The 20,947-nt window shown below is 40.7% G+C and overlaps 1 protein-coding gene across 1 annotated transcript in view; it reads left to right on the top strand.

The window, feature by feature from the left end:
• Nucleotides 1-20,947, top strand: part of CNKSR3 (CNKSR family member 3) — a 55,366-nt gene that overhangs the window by 24,939 nt on the left and 9,480 nt on the right. The window contains exons 2-8 of the mRNA XM_063390141.1: nt 2,086-2,249; nt 9,734-9,936; nt 11,158-11,245; nt 13,742-13,783; nt 15,621-15,740; nt 17,462-17,521; nt 20,207-20,275. Coding sequence (XP_063246211.1) covers nt 2,086-2,249; nt 9,734-9,936; nt 11,158-11,245; nt 13,742-13,783; nt 15,621-15,740; nt 17,462-17,521; nt 20,207-20,275 — 746 coding nt within the window. The remainder of the gene's footprint in view (nt 1-2,085; nt 2,250-9,733; nt 9,937-11,157; nt 11,246-13,741; nt 13,784-15,620; nt 15,741-17,461; nt 17,522-20,206; nt 20,276-20,947) is intronic.

The raw sequence follows: 20,947 nt of genomic DNA, 5'->3' as shown, positions 1-20,947 counted from the left end.
AAACCATAGTAGGCAAAAACCTAACTGCTGTAAAAAAATTAAAAAATAAAACCTAAACTGCATGCTGAATGAAGCGTTTTATTTTAGATATTTGTGTAGTTTGTAATGGAAACTATGGGCTTACAAGAGCAAATGGTGGGAAACAGTGGTCTGTGAGGCAGCAATAAAGATTGGGAATGCCAAATATGCGCACTGTATGTCAGCCTTGGTTGTCAATTTGCTTGAAAAAATAAATTGTTAAACAATGAGAGCCAGTAATTTTTTTATTATTTTTCCTGGGAAAAGATTTTGTATAGCCTAAGGGGGAATTCGGTGCCTGTGGGAAATAGACCAGTGGGCTCAATTTTCAAAATTTTGGCATCTTTGCCAAGACATATGGGAAGGAAGAAGAGTGCCCCCTGAACAACCGTAGCCCTGGAGACTCAGCTAGACTTGCATGCGGGTTTCCCATTCATAATTACTTTTAAAAATCAAGTTGTGTGCACTGGTAGCGCTGCACGGGGAGGAGTCGAGCTTGTTCAGCCAGATGTTGATTTACTCTAAGGATTAAGCTTGCCCGAGTCACGTAAAGGGGTGTCTGTCCTCTTTAACTCGGAAAGGCAAGTGGTGTGTGTTTAGTCAGGCTGTGCCTTTGGGAGCCCATCCTCTGCACATCTGCTGGCAGCAGGCACTGCGAGGAGGCAGTGCTGCTGTTTGGATGTGAACATGTTTCATGTGACTCCTCAAACCTCCTTTGTGATTTGTGTCAAGTGTTTTCATGGGGGTAGAGTGCGCTGGGAGTGCTTGTTTTCCAGGCTGCTGCTGCAGCTCCATGAGTGGAACTGAGTGCTGGTCTTTTGGCTCTCATTTCTCTGTAGTTCAGGGTGCTGTTCGTGTTTCTCTTCTGCTGCATTCGATATCCTGTCCAATGGTTTCCTTTTGAACCAGCATTGTGCATAAACATCCTTTATTCAAGTGAAGGTTCAACCTTTTTTTAAAAAGGAATGGTGAAACAATGTAGCTGTTGTGAATGATACAAAGATGATATCAAATGTGTTATCTGAATTTTTGCTCATGTCATCTGTTTTCAATGAGTGTGGTGTATTCCCGCAAAACAAACATAATTGGGTCTGTTCCTTTTGCTCTAGCCAAAATATTGAAGGGGAACAGAGTACAAGAGCAACGAAACATTTTTAAAATAACACATCCATCCAAATTCCCCTCCAGATTGTTGCTGCTCACAGGCTCTTAAACAACAGAGGGAATAAGGAGAATACACAAGGAAACAGGATTAACACATGAAGCTTAGAGTTAAGTAAGATGAAAACCAGAAACACTTTCTGTAATCATGTGGGAAAACCTACTGTAGAGAACAGGATCATAGAATCACAGTTTGAAGTGAGGATTTGGGGGATATTGCTGGGACAAAATAGTCTAAACTGTTTTAAAAATACTTCTAGATAAAGAATGAGTTAGATTTCTTATTGGTGTGTATTGTTGATCCTTAGAAAGGGGAAGCAGTGGCTGCTTCAGGAAGCTGCAGGCTCTTATAAATCAAGGTAATAATGAGACTTGAGCCAAACATCCTTTTGATTGGTTTGCCGTCGTGTTTTTTTTTTTTTTTTTTTTCATTTTCCTTCTCATAATTTTATGCTTTTGTTTCTTTGCTTGCTTAACAGGCTTTAGGCAAGACCTCTGTTCTTGCTTTGGATTTTTTTTTGACAGTTGTTATTCTTTTGTTGCTGCTATGGATGCACCCCTCAGGTTTTGGGTTACCCTGATGTGTATGTCCATTGATCACTTTGCCTGTGCAGACAACAAAGGCACATTTTTACTGGCTGAGCTTGATCCACAAGGAGCAGGCAGGTGTGCATTGACTTAGGTGACCCAAAGATCCCCATGGCTTATGTCCTCTATTTCTGTCCTCCTGTGGTACAACCTCAGTCACACTGCATGTTTCTTTCATAATTTTGCATTGTGTATTATATGAACTTAAAATTTCTGCCTTTTGCAAGTTGTTTTTTTTTTTCCTTTTTTTGGGGTGGAGTTTGTTTGTTTGCTTGCTTGTTTCTGATGTCCCCTTGTCTCTCTTTTGTGTTTTGGTAGGCCTGGATGATTGCCTGCAGCAGTACGTCCATAAATTTGAACGGGAGAAGATAAATGGTGAGCAGCTGTTGCAGATTTCTCACCAGGACCTTGAAGACTTGGGTATCTCACGGATTGGACACCAGGAACTGGTTCTAGAGGCTGTGGATCTCCTGTGTGCACTGGTTAGTTAAGTTGTGAGCAGATATGCAAAGAATTTCTTAAAGGGCTTTTTTGGGTGAATAACCAAAGCAAGATTGATAAAACCAGAATACCCCTCTCTCTTGCTTTCTGTTACACATTATGATAAAAGAAAATGTAAGAATTTGTTTAATTCTTGCAAGTTTTGTAGTAATAGCTCTCTAACTTTTCCTGGTAAAAGGCAACTTCAATTCATTTGGTTGCACTTCCAAAGGAAGAAGTTGTCTGAGTGACATTGTTAGATCTTGTGGCTTCTGTTAATGAACAGTTTGTCTTAGAAGACAGAAGACACACTGTTGAAATGACTAGTGTTAGAAGTTCCTCACATCAGTTGAAATGGGTTTAGGGTAATTCTATCAAACTTAGGAAGTGTAGAAAAATTAATTTTTGAGATGAGGGATGTTTAGCCACCTCAGTTTCCGTCTAGCTGAACTCTTCATTGGATTCAGAACTTAAGCTGTTCCTTTGTCCTACTCCAGATATATAAGTGCAGATACTTTGAAAACAAAAAACAAACATACTCTGAAAAGAAGACATTTATTTTGGATTGTTTTACTAGCACAGGCTTTATTTAAAAGCCACAGTTTGGTCGCAGTCTTGAAGGCCTGTTTGATGTAGTGCAGTGTAATGAGCACCAGAGGTATATATAATTACCTCAGGGAGGAGGGTGGGAAAGCCTGCCTGATGACTCCTTGGCCAGCACTGGCCTGTCTTCCCTACATTAGGCAAGGTTTGCAGCCGCCAGCATATGCTTCTTAAAATGGAGAGTCTTTATTGCCTGTGTGATACGTGCTTTATTTGCCTCAGAGTGGTGCTACAGGGAGTGTTCCTACTCCACAAGCTGGAGCAAATTGTACTGAAAGAAGCATATTTAATGAAATCTCATCAAACGATCTAAAACGTTTCTCAAAGAGTTACTCTTATACTTGAAAGACATTTTATTTCCTTTAGGTATTTGATCTACCAAAAAATTTTAACATTAACTAGAGAACCTAGTAGAAGAATGTAACTAGATTGAATAGCAGTTCATGGTGTTCATGAGCTCCTTCAATGGGAAGGAGCTTGCTGGGCAAGTGCAGGGGTCTGGTGAGTTAGTAAATGTGGTGTGGGCTCTATATAGTCCTGATTGAAGCAATCTATGTGTCAGTCACCAAAGGCACTTTTTTATTCTCTTAAAAATATTAGAATAAAGTGAACAAAGCTGGACAGCTGCCAGAACCTAAAGCTGTGTTTTATCTCCTACAATTTCCTTCTAATTTCCTTTGTAGACAAAAGTTTTGACCTCAGACCCATTTCTGGAAATCCTTTGTGAAATGCAGCTCAAGTTAATGCATTAGACAGATACTGCATATTACAGCTGAAATGTGCTTGTTCCCTTTTTAAGAGGTGAAGGAAGAATTCCTGTGTTTTCAGTATGCCCTTTGCCACCTTCTTGATGCCTGTTCCCTTGAGTTTTTTGAACTACATAGAATCACCACTGATTTTGTTTCCAAGGGGATACTAAATGCTAGTGGCAGCTTATTTTTTGTTGTTGTTTCTTCTTTTTGTGCAAGAGAGAGGTTTCCTGATTCCACCAGCATTCTTTGAAAGTGGGAATATTTATTATTTAGTTGATATTTTGTACCTTTTGTACTGCTGACACTTCCCTCAACTTCTGGGCCTTGTAAGCAAAGGAATTATTTTTTTTTAATCTTCTTTTTCTTTTTTGTTCTCCCTTTTTTAACCCCACTGCCACCCCCACTAAGCTGTCAGCTCACACTGTGGAAATGTGGCATTGGCTGGGCCAGCTTGATGTCACTCCTTGAAAGGCTGTCATTCTTGGTGGAGAAAGGCTGAGAGGGGGTTTTGGTGGTTTCCCAGTCCTGGAGTTCCCAAGAAGAATTCCCCTTTTTATCTAGTTTTGCCTTGGCAGTTTCCCAGCTGAACTTCCTTCAGATCAGTGCTTTGGTTGCCTCACATCACAAGAACACATGTGGCTCTAAAGACAATGAGGAAGCTCTTTGGAACATCTTTCTCCTGTGGTACCCCTTTTCAGGCATTCACCATACAGAGCTTTGTTCTAGCCTCAGCAGATCAGTCACTTAACAGAGTGTGAACATAGTCCCTGCTTTGAGAAAGGACACCAAATGAATCTGATTTTTTAATTTAGTTTTTCTAGGGGTTAAGTACTATTTGGGAGCACCAAGCTAAAAATATGTCTGCAGGTTTCTGGTGTGAAAAGGAAATCAATGCATCTTTCTCTACTGCTTTGGTGATGAAGTAGTGTTCCCTCATGTCCTTGTAGCAGGGCTGCATATGCAGCATCTTCAAGAGTCAGCAGGAGAGTGTAGACTGGGATAAACACATTTCTGTGGCTCTTGAACTGGTCTAGTAGAGCTTTCTGCACAGGTGTTGAGGACTTATTTGAGGAATTTAGAGGATATATCAAAGGGCCTGAATTCCCCCTGAAGAGGGGAAAAAATCATCTACTTGAGTATTTCAACTTTTTGTTGACAGTACTGCTTGCTTTTCAGAGTGGCAGGGAGGGATGGAAGAAAGGTCATGTTTCTTTATTGATTGAAGCATTTGGAGGAGGGAGGAACAAACATACGTAACTTTGCTTTTCAAACCACAGAAGCAGGGACAGAAAACAAGCTTTTGGGGGCTTAATGAATATAAAACAATGCAAGCAAGAAACTATGCCAATATTTTCACATTTAATGTGTTCTTTGGATTTGATTTCTGAATCTTTGCCTGCACTGTATGATGGGAGAGTTTGGAAACAAAAAAGCAGTGGATTTTTCTTGATATTAGAATAAAGAGATACTAATTATATGCATTAAAAAAAACACCCCAAAGCCTGAAAACAACCCCATAAACCAAAAAAGGACATAGTTGTGCCTTTGATAATTTTACTGGTGGTAATGTTCTGCCAGCATATTTGCAGAATAACAAAATATAAGGTCATAATATGAAAAAAATACCAGAAGACTTACTCTTTAGGTCCTAATCATTGTCAAAGGATATCTATGCAATACCACATAAGATTTTAGGTTTTTTAGGGGATTCAAATTTTGTGTAGTTTATTAGGAAATCTGCTACTCCAGAGGATTCTTTAGAATGCATTTTTGTTAAAAGGAAAAGAGCAAGAATAGGTGACTGTGACAGTACCTTGTGTTAATTCAAATATTTATATAGGCCTGCAGTGAGCTGGATCAGCATCTGAGCAAGCATTTGAACTGGTTTTATTTTTTTTTCCCAGAGCAGGTTTTCAGGTCAGTCAGCCAGCATGTCCAACTCATCACATTGCAGCCTGTGAACATGGCTGTGAAAGGGAAGGGGATGCTGTCTGTGGGCAGTAGCACAGCTCTTTGTCAGCCCAATTCAGCTCTGACACAACTGCTCTGCTCTTTTGACTTCAGTTAGCCACTTTTTTTTTTAAATTTGTTGTTTGTTACGGGGTTTTTTTGTTTGTTTCTGTTTTTTGTTACGTTGGCTGCCTGACCTTGAGCCATTATTTGGTCAGGTTGCTTTTTCTCATTCAATGTGATGGAGTTGAGGAGGAGTGAGTTCATGTGCTCTCTCCTGCACGTGTGGGTGCTGCCTCTCCTCCAGCCCTGCCTGTGGCTCCCCAGGTTAATGAGTAATAGCCTGGGAATGTTTGACATCGGGTGCTCTTGACCGCTGGCTGCAGCCTGTGTTTAGATTAAAACAACTTTGATGTTTAAAATCAGGAGCGATAGTAAAATGTAACCTTTTCTTTGGTTCATGAGCAACATCTAAAAGTTTTTGGTGTAAATAATAATTTGTTAACTCTTGTAGCCTTTGTTAACTCCCGTAGTCCTGTGGAAATATTTCAAGAAAAGCCTGCTAAGCTTTGCACTTCAACTGTGTGTCACTGTGAAGGTTGTTTGGTGTGCTGCTACAATATCAACATTTCTATCTGTCCTGGATTGGGGCTCCAGTTCTATGACAAGTTAAATTAATCCAAGTCTCCACCCCCTCCTGTCCTCTGATTAGTGATCCTCTGTGCTTGCACTCACCTGATCCTGAAGTGAGCTACTTCAGGGAAGTAAAACAAGGGATTAGATTGCTTTGTATTGTTTAGATCCCCAAGCCAACCCTCCCAACAGACTGGACATTGCAAGTGAAGCACTAGGGCTGATCCAGAGTTGTCCAGTTTGGTGTCCTGGTACTCAAGAGCTGCATACCCTGTGTTGTGCTGGATAGGTGTGGTGCTTGCTCAGGCCCTTTCCTGGAGCACAAACTGCTGGTTCAGCAGTGGAGCTTCCCCCTGCAGAGCCTTTGGGGGAAGCTGTAGGAGAGCTTAGAGCTTGGCTGCGATGTTCTCTTGAGAGTCTGTTGGGGACACCAGCTGCAGTTATGAGCTGGAGCCCCTGCATCCCTAGAGGCAGCACCTGTGTTGCTGAAGTCACCCTCAAAATTGAGAACTATGAGACAGAATTATTTAAAAACTACCTGAACTGGAAGAATCACACCAGACTCACCCATGGTATAAATAAGGTGAGAGAGGTGTGATAAGGGGTATGTGAATGTTTTAAGCCCGAAGTCTTATCTGGTATATCAACAGGTGTACTCTTAAGTGCTGGTGCCACATCTAATCTCAAGCACCCACAGGTGGCTGGCAGAGCTTCTGCATCTGAATAACAGAAAGAAAAATCTGGAGATGCTCAATTACATGAAAACTCAAGTTCTGCTCAAAGTGTGTGGGTGGTTATACCTCTGCACAGAAAAAGTATTTTCTGTTTTCTGTCCCTTTATGAAAGCAGGGAATCGGCATTCTCTAGTTCCCCTCTTTAAGGAGAGGATTTCTAATATGTGGCTATGTTCTTGTGGTCATAGGATCTTGTCCCACATCCAGACCTGTTTGTGAAAAAGTATTCCCTCAAAAATAGACTAATATTCAATCTTCTGAGAGGAGGATGAAACTAACTGCAAGAAATACATCCAAATAATGCTCTTGAGGTGCTGGGGTGTTTTGTTGTTGTTGTTGTTGTTTTTGTTAAAATTAAAGGGTGATGAGTTCACACATCACATTGTACAAGTACTTCAAAGTTATTTAGTAATCCAGATCTTTCCCTTTCTGTGATCCTGGAAAATTTAAGGATATCCTTTGCTGTTGCAACAGTGGCATTTTTTAAAATTGGACATATCCTTTCAACCCCTACTCCTGGCTGCGCTTAAGGATATTTCCTTGCCAAGAGCCCTGAGGTGGAGGGGAGAGGCACTTGTGTAACTTTCAACCCACTGGGATCTTATCCATAGGAGGTAGTAGTATTTTAAAGGTAGCTGTGTAGCTGAAACCTCTCCATACACTGGAGACGTGTGTTTCTTTGGGTCAAAGATTCTTACATTTTGTAAATGACTTAATCTGAAATATTGCAGCCTGTTTTACAGATGCTTCACCCTGGAGGGAATGGAGATACAAGGCAGCACTGGGACCTAGCAGCATCCTGGTCTGCATTAGTGGGAGAGGGAGGGAAGTGTTTATCACCCTTTAGTTGTCACACCTTAGTCTAAATATGCCCCCTACCTCTAGGTACCGCAAAGGTACTGGGAAACCAGAGCAAGCTCAGTAAAGGGCTCTCACCTTGGTCAGGGCTGGAGTCCTTGCCCTTGGGGAGAGGCTGAGGGACTGGGACTTCTTCAGCCTGGGAAAGAGACATCTCCAGGGAGGCCCAACAGCAGATCCCCTGCACCCACCATGGTGGGGAACAGTTGTCAGGATGACTGAGTTGGGCTGTGCATGGCAGAAGTTGAAACAAGAGGTTCAGGCTGGATCTAATGATGGCAGCCTGGCCTGGATCAGGAATGGTGTGGCCAGCAGGAGCAGGGAGGTCAGGATTCTTCCCCTGTCCTGGGCACTGGTGAGGTCACACCTCGAGTGCTGTGTCCAGCTCTGGCCCCTCAGTTCAGGAAGGACATTGAGACGCTTGAGCACATCCAGAGGAGGCAACGAGGCTGGAGAGGGGCTGGGAACACAAACCCTGTGAGGAACGGCTGAGGGAGCTGGGGGTGTTTAGCCTGGAGAAAAGGAGACTCAGAAGTGACCTTATCGCTCTCTACAACTCCCTGAAAGGTGGCTGTAGTCAGGTGGGGTTGGTCTTTTTCTTTAGGCAGCAACTGACAGAACAAAAGAACACAGTCTTAAGCTGTGCCAAGGAAAATACAGGCTGGATATTAGGAAAAGGTTTTTTACAGAAAGGGTAATAAAATATTGGAATGGTCTGCCTGGGGAGGTGGTGGATTCACCATCTCTGAATGTGTTTAAGGAAAGACTGGATGTGGCACATGGTGCCATGTTTTAGGTTGGGTTGGACTTGATCCTAGAGGTCTCTTCTAACCTTGTGATTCTGTGATAAGGAAACATTTTCTTACTCTGAGGACAGTCAGACCAGGTGGATCAGGCTGCCCCGAGAGTTTGTGGCCTCTGTCCTTGGAGGTTTTCAAGACCTGACAAGATAAAAGCTTGAATAAGCTGGTCTGAGCTTACAGATGAGCCTGTTCTGGGCAGGAGGTTGGTCTAAGACCTCCGAAGCTTCCCTTCCTGAGCAGGTATTAGGAAGTACTGGAAACTAGGAATTAAATGGAATTAAAATTTGCCTTAGTTGGTTTAGGTTTTCGAGTAGGAAAGTAGAAAGAATAGAGAGTGTATCTAACTGAATGATGGAACTTGCAGGTTAGTTGCAATAATCTGTAGCAGCAAAAGAATAGTGAAGGGCAGGACTTTCTTGTATTTTTGTGTGTTTTTGTTCTGGTGGGAGTGGTTTTTTTTTGTTGTTTTGGGTTTTTTCTCAAGAAAAGTAGGAATTTGAATTTATAAGGTTGAAGTTGTAGGCCAGACTATTTTTTTAGGTTTTGTAAACGAATGAAAAATATGATGTCTAAAAATGGGTTTAATTACCATGTATGATGTTAACACTGTCCTCAAACTTGCAAATAATTGCACTGTTGTAGCCAAGGAGCACAGTTACTGAAAACTGGTGGTCCAAATATTTACTCAAGCTTTTGATTGCAAAATTGCATTTGCTTCCTGTTGATGTTTTCATCTCTTACCAGATTTAACTTGTCTTTAGTTGTGAATGAAATGTTACTTCAGTGTTGATTTACCACAGGATAGAAAATATTTTAAGAAAACCAAAATGCTTGCTCTTCTTTAACACAAAGAAAAACAACACAATCTAGTTATTAACAAGTAAATGATATCTATTAGGACATTGGGACTTCATTCTAATTTAAAGGTGTCCTTAAATCTCATTAATAACAGAAACTGAGGTTTGGCACCCACAAAAGTATTCTTTAGTGGCTATAGTGTAGAACAAATCTTTGAAAGCGTTTTTGCCAAAAACCATGAGAAAGTTGTGCAAATAATCAAGGCTTTTCATCCCATGTGAACTTTTAACTTGTTTTATAATAAATAGGAAAACTCAACAAGGATATTTATCAAGCTTAATAATGTTCCTTGCAGAACTATGGCCTTGAAACAGACAATATGAAGAACCTGGTTCTCAAGCTGCGAGGGTCATCCAACAATCTGCAAAACTACATCAGCAGCCGCAGGAAATGTTCCAATTATGATGGAAATACCTCTCGCAAGCCCCCCAATGAATTCCTTACTTCTGTCGTAGAGCTTATTGGTGCTGCCAAAGCCTTGCTTGCATGGTTGGACAGGTAAGAATAAAATGGTTATATTTTAATTTGCTGCTATAATGAATTGCTTCTCTTTGTAGGGCCTTTGCTAGATGCTTGGGTGTAAAGATCTTGATGTTGCTAACATCAACATGATCATATGTTGCCAACATCAACATCAATAAACCTTTTTTTGGTGTTGCTGGAAGAACTCTAGTGGGTAAATTTAACCTAGGGTATCTGTTCTTGCACTTTTACTCTTGCTAAAACAAATAAAACTGTCAACGTTGCATTCAAACTGGTGTTTATATAAGTATGAGTGTTCCCTTTTAGGTCAGTTTCTCATACATATGGTTTTCCCAGCTTCTAAATTACTTGTCATTCCTGAAAGATTTTTTTAATGTTCTGCTGAAATCATGGCCTTAGCTATGTGATTTGAAAACTGAGAAGTGGGAGAGATTATCCTTCTGCTGTTATGTTTTCTCTTTTTTTTTGGTCTTACTTAATTGGTTTTTTTGTCTGGAAAGAGCCAGAGTTACTTTGTTACAGCTGCAACAGGTCAGGTGCTGGCAGGGGTGCAGTCCATGATAACATAAATTCTCAAAGCCCTTGCTAGCTTTCCTGAGAAGGAAAGTTAGGAGAATAACTGCACAGGGACTGGCAGCAAGGAGCACTTTTATCCTGCTCTCAGGCAAGGAGTTGATCTGTGTCCAGGCAGTGATGTTAACAGTTCTTGCCTCTCACCTGGTCCTCTCCTCTCACTCTCTTGCTGGCAGCTCATCCTATTTTTTTGTCTGTAACTCACAGTCATTGAACTGCTGGCTTGTCCATTTCCAAACCCGCTATGGTTATTTCTCAACCCCTCTTGTAGGTTTTGCAGATGTCTGAAAGGTCAGAAGTAGGACTCTACAGGCCCTAAAGCCACCCTACCTGTAATGATTCTTCTCTAAGTCTCACTACATCTCAGTGTGTAAAATGTGAAAATCTGTTTTTTCCCTTTTAGAGAATCATTTTTTCCCTGTCCAGTCAGAAAGTTGGAGGCCTACACTGCTAAACCTGAGGACAGGGGTAGAAAATTCCCAGTTTTGGTGCAAGAGTGGAGCAGGACTATGCAGTCAGGAATGATTACGCTGTTGAAGTATACTCACACCTGTGTCAGTGTCAGAGTTGCAGCACTTACTCTCATATGCTCCTCCTCACTGGTAAGGTAGGATGGGAGAAGGCTGGTCCCACCAATCTAAGGGGAATTTTCTCTTGTTTTAGGACCCCATTTACAGGTATTGCTGACTTTTCATCAATGAAGAACAGAATCATTCAGCTCTGCTTGGACCTCACTACTACTGTTCAAAAGGTCAGCTGATTTCTTTTCCTCTCTGCTTTCCGAAAGGGAAGGAAAGGGGATGTTTGCTTTGTGCTGAGTGCTAATGAAAGGCAGTTCTGGGAATGAGAGCTAACTTTTACTTTGAGCATCCATGAAAGTCGGTTTCAGCTATGTGTGTTCACGAGTCGTGCGGGGTTTTTTGTTGTTCCCCCGCCCGTCAATTTGATTACCAATTTTGGTATTGCTGTCTGTATCTTAAGTGACTGCAGCTTAAAGGCTGCTCTTATTTTCTTCAGCTCTGCTGGAAAGAGGGTTATTCTTTGAAATAGTTGATCTGCATTTGAAGATTTTCAGAACCCAAGCAGCATGTTGAAAAACAGTTATCAGTGCTAACTCTAAACAAAAATATGGCTCCATTGGTTTTTATCCCTATGTTTGTAGACTCCATAGATCTTGTCCCATGCAGGATGTTTTAGCCATCAAATGGGAAATGCTGCGTGTAATGGAAGGAGCTGGCACCTTTATGATACAGATCCCACTAGCCAGACTGCTTCCACTACTTCAGGACCAGAATATTTTTCCAAACTTTAATTTACCTGTATGATGAGTGCTTGTACAGATAATAGCTAAAAGGACAAGTAGCAACTGTGGCAATCTTAGCAGTTGACATAATTTTGCTGTCTGAATACTGCTGCCTGGTTTTGAGCCTGTTCTGAGAGTGTGGCACTGCCGTGGCTGTGAAGCTCTGTCTGCACACTTCAGTGACTGCCAAACTTGCTCATACCCATTATTCTGTGCCCATGTAATGTTTGAACTCGGGAGGACCATGCCCTGTGACATGAGTGATTCCCTCTCCACGCTGAAGGGATGATGGCAAAGGACAGAAACATCCTGAGTGTTGCTAAGCTGTGATGCCACCCAGTCCTGTCAGCTGTGTCCTTGTGAAAGGAGAGTGTCTGGGTACCCCAAGGGGCACATGCCTGCTGCTCAGCGCCCTTCCTGCTGGGGCACTCCGTGTGCAATGGCACAAACTCAGTGATTACAGCCACAGGTGTACAGGTTGTGCAGTACAACAGTGCAGGTTTCTAGGAGCATTGAGTGTTCACCCAGGAGTGTTACAGGAGATTGCTGAGATAGGAGATTGCTGATGTATTAATAAAACTGCTAAAAACGGTGTCTGATCTTGCTCTTAGATCAGCCTTTGATGGCAGGGGAATGGAAGTTGAGAATACAACCCTGGCCTTTTAATAAATGTCAGAATACTTCTCTGCCAATTGGAAATGAGCTATAATAAAAGATGGGGTTGGTACATATGAGGAAAGCATTAATGGGGGAAGAACCAACCAACACAGTTTTGTCCTGGGACGGGGCACATATGCTAGAATAGTCTGTAGGAGTCTGCTGATGTGGAAAAAAGATACAGTTTGAAAAATCTTCAGGAGAGTTTTTAAACTCCAAAAGTATTTCTTAAGGTATAGACTATAGAAACAGGTGGTCAGTTCTAATGGTGAAGAAGAGGCCAGAGTGGCTCTCATAGAACCAATGGTGCTCTACATAATCATAAATGATGCATAAAAGCATATCATAATAAAGCAAGGCAGATTCTAGTTACTTTTGATGATAGCTTTATAGATTCAAGGGCAGGGTTTTACTCTACTTAAAGTTCCATGCCAAACTTTAGGGCTGACATAATAAGCAGTATAAACAGAAATGAGTGGGAGCAGAAGGACTTCGCAATTTTGAGCATTTTGGCTGTGTGATGATAGATGGCATTTGCTGTTGATTTGTGCAGATGTATTTAGCAGAGAAAAGCAGGGGAACGTCCTCCACAAACTTCTCCAACATGACTCCTTCTTAAACTTATTAAAATGTTTGGAGGTTTTCTCCTTGTAGATATTGTAAATCTTGTTTTATTATTTATGTGCTGTTTTAACTTTTTAATCTGAGAATAATATCATTCTCCAGTTCAGCACCACTTGCAGAAAACAGTGACGAATTCTAGAGTCTTACACGAACTTGTTTCAGTTCAAAGGCTTTTATACCTGGGCTGTGTAAATAATGCCTTGTGTGCAGTCCTCTGTCCTTCAGAAATGTCATTGGTAGGATATTTTTTAAAAAATCGCTTTCCCTTCTATTTTTAATGGTGTGCTTTAGGTCAATTTTCATGCCTGGGGCAGAGGAGTACCTGAATTGGGGTTTATCAGTGTAAGGCAAACACATCTGCCTGGCCTTCTGAGAATCTGATTTAATTGTTCAGGGTTCTGCTTTTCTGGAAAAGTCAGCTGCTGTAATTGAATCCCACATTCTCTTAGTTTTCAAGGTTTATTATTGCTTTCTACCAGGGCCAAAAAATAGTTGCTTAACAGTCCTTTTGAGCCCTACTGGGTGAAACTAATCTAATCCCTGCAGCATGAATAACTCTATTTCTATTTGAGGTTAAAATGGAAGTTTTGCAGAGTTTTCAGAGATGATTTGTTTCCATGTTTATTGGTTAATGTAGGGGGTTTATTCTCATTTTATTTTTAGGATTGCACTGTGGCTGACATGGAAGATAAAGTCCAGACTGTGGTAAGTTTGTTTCTGTTTAAACTCTGCTGTCTGCATTCACATTCATTTCAGTTGCTTCTATGCTGGCTGTATTGACAACAGCTTTTCAGTCTCAAATGCACAATGCTTATCATGCAAGTAAACATTACTATGACTTGTTTTGTGAATATTCTTTACTGTAGAGGAAATCATTGAAATTTCAGCAGATGGGTAGTGTGCATTGATAGCATAGAGTCAAGGATTCCCTAAAGTTTCATGACATAGCTATATTTCCAAGAGAATTTAACCTCAAATTTTCAAGGGAGGACTAGTACTGTAAAATGATCACAGACTAAATAAACCAATTATGCCTGTGAAGCGCATTTAATGCCTTAACAAGCAGATGCTCTGCTTTATTATGCTTCATGTAAAAGAACTGCCCTGCCACAGAACTGAAGCTCTGGCTCTGTACTTGAGTTTGAGTTTCTGGGGTTGTTTGAAGCGGCCTTGTGACCAAACGCAGAGTGTAATGGAATGCTTTTTATATTTTGTAACAGTTAATCATGGCTTCCTGCTTTTGACATGAACCAGGCTGTGCTCTTTGATAAGGCCTTCCGGTAGCTCATAGATGCTTAGGAATTTAGTAGCACAATAACTAAAAATAATTTTGTTAATAAATAATGAGACCGTGTAAAAGGGAGTTTTCTGCATCTTTCTTTTTCCATCTGTGCACACCCACACTGGAAGTAGGTATTGTTGTTTGGATTTCCCTTGTTTGAGCAGTTCCTCGCATTCACACTTTAACATTGTTTTGATTTATTTTATTGCTGCTTTATAAATCTGACGTAAAATGAAACAGAAAACATTGGTGCTATTGTTTCCAGGGACCATTGTAATCCAAACCAATGTCTTCCTATGACATAGCTCCCCCCAGTCTGTAATTACATGTGTCTACTTTGACTGAAGGATTCAAGTCCCTTGTGAAAGGTGACTTAGCTTGCAGGTTCCCAAACTGTTTATACCTAACTACAGTACTGTGTACTAATCTTCTCTCCCCTCTCCTTTAAGATTTTGTAACCTACTTTGAGTGTCAGCCTTTCTTCAGTTGAAGTCAAGACAGAAAACAAAATGAGACATAATGCAATTTGAGAGTGTAGAGAGGGCACTTATTTTTTGACTTTTTTTTTCTTCTTTTTTTTCATGTCTAATTAGACATTTTGTTAGTTACATGCCATTCTGCCTCCAGCTTTACTGACACAGATGCCAAGGTCAGAATTAGCCTTTAGTAATAATGTTGGCTTAGGATCAGTTATGTTTTGGTCAAAAGGAAACATGAACCTTGCCTGTGTAAGCATTCCAGAAGAGGTCAGTTCAGAGGCACAGTGGAGAGAAGTACTGCAGAAGCACTTACGTGCTGGATGGTCCTACCTGATGCTGCAAGGTTTTGTCCATGTCAGTGGCCAGCACATCACTTTTTTTGACATGTGGCCGGTTGTATCCTTGTAGCAGAAATATAGAACAACATGAAAAACTCTCAATTGTTCCCACAAGGAATTGTCAAAATGTTTCAATATTTAATGGTTCTGTTTTGTTTAAAGCAAACAAGCCCCAAACCCAATTTTTTGCTATGTTTTATGTGTTTATTTTTTCAGACAGAGGGTGTGTCAGCATGTGTTAGTGATGGTAAGGTGGCACTACTGAAAACAGGTTGTTTCTGTGTTACAGTAAGGATGTAAACATGCTGAAGAATAGATCTGTACAAATGAATCTTCTATTTCAGTGATTTTAGAACTCATTTCCTTTACATCTTTTGAAAATGGAAAGAGGAAGAAGCCAGGAGAGAATTTTCCTAACTGTTTGCTGTATATTCTCATTGCAGGCCAAGACTTTAAATGGCATTTGCGATAAAGCTATCCGATCTACTACAGACCCGCTGATGAGCCAGTGTGCGTGCCTGGAGGAGGTCCATTTAACCAACATCAAACCTGGGGAAGGCCTGGTAAGAAGTAATTCCAGAGTGTTCTGATGTTCCAAGTAGTTAATAGGTAGCCATGTGAGCCAATGCAAGTGTGTATTTACAAAACCGATAATAATCTGTGGGGAAAAGAAAGAGGCACGAGAAGGAGCCCTAAAGGTCAGTTGTTAGGTGGTGTTCTGGAGTGGCTGCCAGGGACAGATATGCACATTAATAGGCTCGATCCCATAAATTGTTAAAGATCTCTGTGTTAGCCAGGATATTGGAGAATTTACAAATGCTTGTGAAGCTAGTAGTTTTAATTTTTCAGGTTACCATAACCACATTTTTTTTCTAAGGGGGCTGGGACAAGGAGAAGGCAATGAGAAATGATGTCTGGGTTTTGAAAGATGCTTTTTAATGTGTGTTTATAGCAAGATTGAGATGAGTGGGAGAATTTTGGAGGTTTGCTGTTAGCAGGAAAATGAGAATTTTTTAATTGTTTGGGCATGTCTTATTACTGACTCTTGGTTGTTCAATGGGTTCTGCTTAGATGAGTTCTGGTTATGAGAAACTTAATTTGAAATCTTTGTGGATTTTCTGTCTAGGGAACAGATGTGTTAGAATGAGTTGGATGGAATTCAAATCGTTGCATGCATTTGTATTCACCCCTAGCCCTGAAGGCAGGAGAAATGAACATTTTTAGGGGAAGCTGTACAGTCTTACTGTGCTATATAGTTTTACCTAGGCCAGCGGATTTGACTGAATCAGTCATGCATTCTTGAAATTATGGGAACATCTTTGTTAGTGCACAAGCTGCATAGAAGCTGAGTCAGTCTTGCTTGACCTAAGTAAGAAACAAGGAGGTGAGCGCTCCCAATTGGATACTGACAGGAAAACAGGCAGGGAATTGCCTGGAGGGGCAGGGTCAAAAAGATTTTTGCATCTACTTTTAAAGCAAATGCGGTAACTTCAGGCAGCTAAGCTGCTTTCAGCTCCTGAAAAGCAGGACATCCAGTTCTGTACCTCTCAGTGTGTTTCTAACAACAGATATAGAAAGGAAAGGTAGTTATGTATTTGTTCATAAATGATGAAATCAATGTGCTTGTCACCTCCTGTGGGAAATCTATGTAATTATTAGTTAATAGCCTGTTCGTGATTTTTAATTTGGTGCGTTTGTAGTCAACACCCACTTCATCAAATTTGTCCTTGCGTTCACACTCAGCATTAACATACAGAGCCACAAATACTCTGCTGGGACTTTTAGTGCTTGTGTAAGCATTGTGGTTATGAGGCTGTCTGTGTATTGACTTACCAAGAGAAGCTGTAAAAGAACATGTCAGCAATACTTGTAGCCCACCTGTGTGAGTCCGCTCTGTTTGGAGAGAACTGGTGGCCACCTAGAAAAACCTGTATTTCTCTGGAGCAGGGTGGGTAGAAGGAAATAAAGTTCTGTTCAAGGCTGAAGACTGACAAGGCAGCAAAACCAGCAGTGTTTGGTATTACCAACCAGAGAGCATTTCTAAGTCTCATTCCATACACTAGGTGTTTCAAGTCATTATAAATATTATAATAAATTACATTAAACATGATCTGTGAAGAAGTTTAGAGTGTTGTAATATTAGACCACACACTTTTCTAGGGAGAATATATGAATTAACTGGTTTTAATAATGTTTTGAGTCTGTTGCCACCAGTGTTTTAATCAGATAAGTTATGTGGTTTGTTTTGCCTTTAAACTTGTTTTTCATTTTTCTTTCTATTTAGGGAATGTACATCAAATCAACTTATGATGGATTGCATGTAATTACTGGAACTACAGAAAACGTAAGTGCAGCAAATGTAGATTATCTCAGACAGCAGCTTTGATTGAGTTAGTTCAAGTTACTACTTTTTGTTGTTTTAGACATGACTTGCATGGCATCACTGCTTTAAACACTGCATGATGCATCGTTTGTTTTTCCACAGTTTGTAAATATTTTCTATCTACATGTTTCACTGTTAGGCCAATTAAACCAGTTTCTGCAAGTACACAAATTAGTTCAACTGCTTGGCATTAAAGTAATTGCTTTAATAAGTTACTGTATCTGCTGTTCTGAGCTCTCATGGTAGCTTGCTTAACAAAGCCTTGGATATATTTGCTCTGCATTGGCCAAAGCAGTCTCCCCTAATGGGAGCATTTAGGTGGTAGTGTGCTAAATCCAGTAATGAGTAATGAAATCAATGAGCTGTCCTGTGACAAAACTACCTTGCAGGGTGAAAGGACTATGAACAAGTAAGACTTTAACAGTGGTCAGCTGGAAGGAAGTAGTTGGCAAGAGAGGCAACTAGTTTTTACTGCAGGTGGTTCCTTGTTTTATTTGTACACTGAGTCCTTTATAGCTGAGAGTTTATTGAAGGCTTCTGGGCAGCTCTTGAAGGAGTGACCTCTAGCCAGCAGCTGAGGCTGGCAGGTGATGCTGTGGTGTTTTCAAACAGGCTCCTACTGTCCAGGAGCAGTGACTGAAAGAAAAAAAGAGCAGAGAAACTTGGCTTCTGCAGCAATGCTTTTTTTTTGTGAATAGGAAAGAAGCAGTGGTTCTAATTGTTCCCCTGCCAGGTCCAGGGACCAGGCAGAAGAGGGTGGAAAATCTGTGCTTGCAGTGCAGAGTGCAGAGCAAAAGCTTCTATAGCTTTGAAACTATTGTCCTGGCATAACTGTATAGGATCTGCCACAGAGACCACATCCACTTTTGCAGCAATTTTAACATCTGATAAACTCAAAAGAATGTAATGTTGACTGCTGGCAAGCTGCTTCTGCACATCGGTCTTATTTTGGATCTGTATTCCTTCTGGAGCTTTGAGTGTTGACCAAATTGTGGGTTTTTTGTTATCAACACTGGTTCTTGCTTTGGGGCTACAGATCTTGAGAAGTGACTGGGGGATCAGTGAACAACTGATGACTTTATGGTGGTGTGCTATCATTGCTATCGTTTAGATGACCTTGTCTGGATCTTAGCTCAATTTTCTTGCTAGGTTTGGATTGGTATTTTAGTAGACAGTGTATGGAAATGCAATGCAATTGCACCCCTGAATTGACAGTACTGAACAATGGAAGAAGTCCATTTGGTGTGAATCAGCCAAGAGGATTCCTGGGTTATTCCATCCTACGTGTGACTTTGCAGGCCACGTTTGGCTACAGCTAAACTTTGCTCTTTCCTCTGTTCTCACGGTGTGATCCCAGTGCTGTGACCTGTCACTTGCTGCAGGAGTTCTCTGTGCAAGGGTCCTCCACCCTCCTTCAGATGAGATGTTGGTCACCCAAAGGACAGCTTAAAATGAGCTTTGTTTTTCACAAACTTGACTCTGTCCCAGCATTTTTTCATTTTCTTGGTTGACTCCTATATATGCAGCTTTCCACAGAGGCATTTCCTCTCAGAGGAAGCAAGAAGACAATGAAGAAACGGGGTGACTCATGATAGCTGGAGCCTCCCACAAATTCCCCATGTTTTCTTCCTTTCTTGCACTGTTTATTCTTATAGTTCTTTCTCATAGCAAAGTTACTTGAGGTCTAAAGGTGTGATGAGGTGGAGAAGAGAGTCCTTAATCCCAGTGCTTAGTTCTGGAGTCACTAGGAAGAGCTGGCCTGCTGCCTGGTGGTTACTCACGGGGTGGGGGCAAAGGGAGGAGTTGCTGCTGTGTGACCAGGGTGCAGCATGCACCAAGGTAGCATGTCTGGGTGCTTTGTGTATTGTCAAGGCTGGTAGGAGTTGGTGTGTTATAGCAGTGAGAGTGTTTTTTAATAAGTACAGCAAAGACTGGTGCATGGCACCAGCTGTTGATAAATCTAAATATTGATGTATTTATCCACTTCTTGCTAATGACTCCCCAGAGCTTAGATTTTGTTCCAAGAAAATTGTATTTTAAAGTGTAGTATTATTAGATAGGTATTTGAAAAATACCTGTCTGTGCAAGTATTTTTATCTGCTGAATTCGGTGATTCAGGCAGGCCATTTCATGTTAAAGTCAGAAGCTTTTATTTTCATTGGAAAACAAAAAGGGAAAGTGCAAAGGACCTGTCTTGTACATTGGAGGGGTTTTGGTCCTTTGTTCTGTACATTCAAAGTCTTAATGTATTTTTTTAAATAAAGACACATTTATTTAAAAGCTGTTTAAGATGATTGTTGTGTTAGGGCAGAAATCCTCGTCAGTCCTCTTCCATTACTATCTAAAACTATAGTACAAACTGCAGGAAAAAGGGGAGTGGAGACTGTCCCATGACTTAAGTACAATTTGGCCTGTAACAGATGGGGGCTATGCCTTTCTCTTCACCTTTAGTTCCCCCAGTATAAAAAATAAATAATCCTATTAATTCATTTCCATTTCTCAATGGAAATGAATTAATAGAATTAATTCAGCAGATGTGAAAATTATGTATAGTGAAGAGCATTGCTGATACAACCTTTGACTTAGATTGGTGGGCGGGGGAGGGAGACCTGCTGCAGCACATGACTCTTGTTTTCCTCTTTGTAGTCCCCTGCTGACCGCTCCCAGAAGATTCACGCTGGTGATGAGGTGATCCAGGTCAATCGGCAAACCGTGGTGAGTAACTTGTAGCATTACAGACCTCCCCTTATGCTTGCTCTGCACCACAGGGACTGAATGGATGGGCTCAGCAGACAGCTCTGGTGTTTTCCTCGTGAAATGTCTGAGACTTTTTAACATTTTATTTTCAAGACAAATTTTACAGTTTGCAGTATTTTGATAAAATAAAATTACAATATTTTATGTTTAAGTGTTTTATGCATCATATTAAAATAGTTCATGTTGCGTTTAAGATCTGTTTACAGACCTTGTTACAATCCACTGAAATGTAGATAAAGAGCTTTAAGAAGTCCCCCAGTAATTTGCAAATGACTGTCCAATCATTTGCATCTGGGAACCTGGATATAATGATTACATTTTTGCATAGCACATTAAGCAATGCCTTTCAATGTGAGAAAGAAACATGACAAAAGTAGCTCACTGTGAATCCATGTGTTACTCAATTTGAATATATCCATGTGTCCTTTTAGGACTGGAACTGAGGTATAAAGAGGAGTGCTGGATATCTCATTATTTACTTTTCAGCTTAAGTAGAGAACTCGGAAAGAAAATGAAGAATCTTGCAAAAAAAGAGCATTCCAATTTTTTTAATTCTTAAGATGGCTTTTTTGGATTCCTTATCTCTTCTATGTTCATGTCAAAACAAACAGTCTAACTTGGGGGATTTGA

The sequence above is a fragment of the Prinia subflava genome, chromosome 2 (assembly GCF_021018805.1).
Source record: "Prinia subflava isolate CZ2003 ecotype Zambia chromosome 2, Cam_Psub_1.2, whole genome shotgun sequence".
Classification (NCBI taxonomy): domain Eukaryota; kingdom Metazoa; phylum Chordata; class Aves; order Passeriformes; family Cisticolidae; genus Prinia; species Prinia subflava.
This window is presented reverse-complemented; position numbering and strand designations above follow the sequence as displayed.